The 5,221-nt window shown below is 38.5% G+C and overlaps 1 protein-coding gene across 1 annotated transcript in view; it reads left to right on the plus strand.

The window, feature by feature from the left end:
• The window catches only part of LOC104409050 (chromosome unknown open reading frame, human C9orf64), a gene marked incomplete at its 5' end in the record, with an annotated part of 5,426 nt that extends 487 nt beyond the window's left edge, over nucleotides 1-4,939 (plus strand). Inside the window, 3 exons of the mRNA XM_010018830.1 lie at nucleotides 1,156-1,415; nucleotides 3,158-3,353; nucleotides 4,626-4,939. Coding sequence (XP_010017132.1) covers nucleotides 1,156-1,415; nucleotides 3,158-3,353; nucleotides 4,626-4,858 — 689 coding nt within the window. The remainder of the gene's footprint in view (nucleotides 1-1,155; nucleotides 1,416-3,157; nucleotides 3,354-4,625) is intronic.
• Nucleotides 4,940-5,221: the final 282 nt, after the last annotated feature.

The following is a 5,221-nucleotide window of genomic DNA, read 5'->3' on the forward strand; positions in this document are numbered from 1 at the left end:
GGGGGTTGGAACTGGATGAGCTTTAAGGTCCCTTCCAACCTAAACCACTCCGTGAAATGGGAGCCACTTCTGCAAACTACACCTTACCGTTTTGATGAATCTCTGTGTGCAGGCCATCCTGTGGGCCTTGGGGGAGGTAGCTGGAAGTGCATTAATAACACCTTGTGCTGAAATTAGATAACTTGTGGCCCTAATTGCGTTACCGTTTATCCATTAAAAAGACTATAAGGAATGCCCGTGGTCGGCTGTTTGTGACTTCTATTATTTCACATGTGTTATTAAGATAAATTGCATGTTTCCGTGACAAATAAGAAAATGAGAATTCAGCTGAGTATCCTTTCTACTAATTTAGTACGAAAGCAGCTCCAGTGACTCTGAAAACCTGTATGCCTCAAACCCAGTATTTTAATAAGAACAAAAAAAAATCTACTTGCAGATACAGATGGAAGTTTTAATTCATCAGGGACCATAGCAACAGGGCAAGGGGTAATGGGTTCAAACTTAAACAGGTGAAGTTCAGGTTAGATATAAGGAAGAAGTTCTTTACAGTGAGGGTGCTGAGGCACTGGAATGGGCTGCCCAAGGAAGCTGTGAATGCTCCAACCCTGGCAGTGTTCAAGGCCAGTTGGGCGACACGGTTTAGTGTGTGGTGTCCCTGCCCATGGCAGGGGAGTTGGAACTGTGTTATCTTAAGGTCCTTTCCAACCTAAACCATTCTATGATATTTGCTTGTAAATCATGTGAATGTTTGGTTAAAATACTTTTTGTAAATGCATAATGTGATTAAGATCTAAGGAAAAACAGGCCTATGCTGACTAATCTATCTCTATATGAACTGTATTTGCCAATGTGCTATGCAAACACTGCACTGAAGGATGAAGACTAAGCAGTTGGGGAAAATTACATGTAAAAAGTAGTAAGGGTTCCACGGTTACATGTTGGAAACTGTAGAAGGAAACAATGTCTGCAAATGCGAATTTGGTTTTAGGCAGCCAGATGAGTGTGGTTATCACTGAATGCTCAGGTGATTGTTTTTACAAGTTGATAGATTCTATAGATCTTACCATGTAAATGCTTTCATCTGTGGCAGGCGACTGCATTAAGTCTTGGGATATGTTATGGAAGCCTAAACATCTTATTTTCCCTTTTCTAAAGGAATACCTATTACCAGTGCATCATATTTTGCCACCGTGACACTTGACCAAGTTAAACATGTATTTCGCTCTGACACGGAAGTGTCCATACCTTTGATTGAAGAAAGACATCGGGTGCTGAATGAAAGTGGAACAGTTCTGCTGGAGAAGTTTGGAGGCTCTTTCTTCACCTGCGTTAAAATGAGTAAGAGAAGTGCTCAGAAACTACTGCATCTAGTACTGGAAAACTTCCCTTCTTACAGAGATGAAGCTGTATTTGAGGTAAGCTGGTTCTAACACTGAGTTTCTTATGGTAACAATTTACTCCTCCTTGATTGTGTGACTTTAAAAGATAGCTCTTAGGTTGCCTATGTGAATTTTTCTGAGAAGTTAAGTTTGGAAGTGATCTAATATTTGTGAATTGTTGGGGGGTTTTAATCCAGGAAATTAAAGGTGAATAGAAACATTTCTGTGAAATATGGGAAATTCAAGGGAAATAAGAAGAATTACTCTTAATATTTTTGCCTCAAATCAGTAAAGATATTGGCCTGTATAATGAAAGGAAAATTGGACTTTGAAGCAGCTGATCTTAATTATGTAAATTGCTATGAGTCACATAGATGGGGAAAAAGGTTTTTTAAATAATACTCTTGGTCCACAGTATACTTCTTGATAAGATAAGCTGGGGTAAAATAGTTGAGATATCATTTATCAGTCTAAACCTCTGAAAACAGAATCACACAATTTATTAACAGTAAAAGAATTTTGATTGCGTTAAGTCCTTAACTAGTTTGGAATGTCTTTCTAATAACAAGAGTCACTCCCCCCCTCCCCCCGAGAATAGCCATTTTTTTCATTTGCTGTCTCTGTCTTCATTATTACTTTGTTGTAATTTATTTTGATATACTGCATGTTCCAAATTCGATCATGACCCCTTTGTACTCCTTGCAAATGCATGATATTTGAGATGATTACTGCCTGGAAAATAACAATTTTATTATTCCCTCCCCGCTTTGTTTCAGTTGCTACCGATGGCCCCTATCCCCCTATCTCTTTCTTTCTCCTGTGTGGATCTTTGCAGCTAATGAAGGAAATGAAATTCTGGTAGAATTGTGAAAATGTAGCACTACTGGGAATCCACACTGTAACTGTTGTTGGTTCAACAAGCGTTGCACAAATGACTGCAGGCCAAAAGTAACTGATACCTTTTGTCAGGGATGACAGTGTAGTGAAGCTTTTTGGAGCTGTTTTCCTGAATGAAACTGATGGGAAGTAGACAGAGACTGTCTGTTTTTTATCATGTCTCTGGTTTTGCCTATATGGGCATGGTCTTCATTTAGCATCAGTGACATATGTAGCCACTCCTGTGCTCAGTCCCATCTGTAACAGCATTCAGCTGTTACATCATTATGTCTGAGACTTTATGCTACTGACAGCATGGTGTATACCAGTAGTCTCTGCAGTCTTCTCAAGGTAACTCCACTTTGTTCCAGCCTTGTTCCAAGTTCCAGCCACTGGAACTTTGAGCCTATTGCATTTATCACTTAAACCTGCCCTTTCATAGGTGGCATGAGTAGAATTTTACTGCATTAACGTTAAACAGATTTAATTAAATATTTCAGTTGTCTAATCCAGTACGTGCTTTTTCTCCTTGAAATAAAAGGTTGGATGAACTCCAGGAATTCTGAAAGAATTAATGGTTGCTCAACTTCAACTGCATTGTTTGCTAAGTGGAGTAAACCGGCATGAATGTGTTCTGAGATCCAAGCAGAATCTCAACAGTTTTTATTCCCCTGCAGTGACTGCTATGATGTTTCTCTTTTATTTATGAGAATTCCATGTGATACTTGTTTGTGGTTTGATATTGTTTAGATTTTAAGCTGTTAGAGTGTTGCATTTTTGTTTGCTTGACTACATGATAGTTTGTTTTGTAGAATGTAACTCTTACATGTCTCTCTCTGTACATGCCATTTGCTGTATTTATTGATGTTTCAGGCACTTTAATAATAAATTTCTTTCCTCAGAAAAAAAGGGTGTCTTTCTACAAACGGGCACAAATACTTGTGGCTGATACATGGAGTGTATTAGAAGGCAAAGGAGATGGCTCTTTTGAAGACATTTCTAGCCTGACTATATTTGCTGACTATAGAATTCCTCAAGTTCTTGTTCACCTAAAAGCAATGAAGTATTCTGAAGAACTCATGAAGAAACTACGTGAAGGTTTGTTCCTCCCTTTCTAATATCAAGTAATCTTACCTCTTGACACTGTAGACTAAAGCTGCTTTTACAGTGTAATGTTTCGTCAGTGTAAAGTTTAGTGTGATTTTATTTTTCTCCACTGAACAAGGACTACTTACGTAGTGATGAGGTATCAGGAATGAACGTATTCTCTAACAATGATCTTAAATGACATCTCAAGGTTATGCTTTTATAAAGGTCTAACTGTTCCTTGGCTTAAACATTCATAAGGGAAGGATTAAAGAAACTCTAAGATCTAAATTTCTGAAGGGCTGCTGTTGCCAAAACCACACGGGAGTATAGTTGTGATTTTTTGAGGTTTAGATAAAAGAAGCAACTATTTCTTCATTAGTTCAAAGAGGATGTAAATGGAGGTTCCTCGTTATCTGTACTGAACTGCTGATAACAAGCAAGGTAATATTAAGCATCCATTAAAAAACCAAAAATTGCTTTAAGTTAATTGCATCAGACTAGAGTCTTGTTTCTAAGCCTGGTTCCATATTCCAGTACTATGAACATCAGTGAATAAAAACATAAACCAACCCTTTATCCACTGTAAAATGACTGTGTCTAGAAGTAGGTCTGCTATTATGCAATTTTAAAATTACACAGCAAGATAAACAGGTAAAGACAATCATCCATGGATCTTAATAGGGTGGCCACATATATATATATTTCTGTGTATTAAATAGATCATGTAGACAACTTAACTTTCTGATGAAAGCTAGTTAAGGACATTCCCATCCAAGTCATTCAAACAAATGAGTCCCTTTACCTTTTTATGTATGTGTAGCTTTCTTGGGTTTTGTTTTGTTTTGGAATTTTTTTTTGCAAGGGGGGTTGTGTTTTAGTTTGGGGTTTTTATTTTATTTTTTAATCTTGAGCAGAATTATCCTTGCAGAAAATACACTGTCTTGAAATTACATTTGACTGTTCTTTCTGTCTCTACAAGCAAAGAAATAGTCATATCATGTGCACTATAACTGAAACACCTGTTCTTTTCTTAAACCACTTTCTTAAAATGCAGGATGCGTTTTAAGAATTTAAGAATGGGGGGTGAACTCCTATGTGTGTATGATAAAATTAGTCACTAGAAAATATATAGCAACATTGTTAGCAGTTGCAGTGTATTAGCCATGAAAGCTGCAGTTCTCATTTAGGATAAATGTGGAGGGCAGGGGAAAAGAAATTCAGGCCATCCTGGGTCTTCTGCCTCTTGCATATAAATGTATTGCTGTCTCTTGTGTCCTGCAGGAACAGTTTTCCAGTCTGGAGATAAAGAGGAGGTGGAGATCCGTGGCTGTTCCATTTGGTGTTGTGCTTTGATTTGTAAGCATCTGCTGGAGCTCTATGAGAAGAAGGGTCAGGACATGAGTGACAAAATCAATGCAGTTTTACTCGACTACTATCTTTGGGACTATGCCCGGGATCACCGGGAAGAGATGAAAGACATTCCGTTCCACCAAGTGCGGTGTATCTATTACTAAGTCTAGCCTGATGGCTGTTGTGTTGATGCATTATCTTCTGAATTACGGTTACTTGTTTTGTGCAGTGGTTTGTCACATACTAATTTGGAACGGGCTAAATTAAACACTCATTTCCCGATAATGCATTAACAATTTGCCTTTTACTTTCTTTAACTGAATCTTTCTCTTGCTGTGACTGGAATTCGTTGTGTAAACTTCTCTGGGCAGCTCCTGTCAGTGCAGGGCTTATCGCTCCTGTTTCCAGTTCTGTGTTTGTGTACGTACCGGTGCAGGCGCAGTTTCGTTTCTCAATAAACCGTGCAGTCCCAAAAATCGCATGGAGACCTCTCCCTTTCCTGGCGCGGGTGCACACCGCCGGCAGGC

This window comes from Nestor notabilis, unplaced genomic scaffold (genome assembly GCF_000696875.1).
Source record: "Nestor notabilis isolate BGI_N333 unplaced genomic scaffold, ASM69687v1 scaffold32187, whole genome shotgun sequence".
Classification (NCBI taxonomy): Eukaryota; Metazoa; Chordata; class Aves; order Psittaciformes; family Psittacidae; genus Nestor; species Nestor notabilis.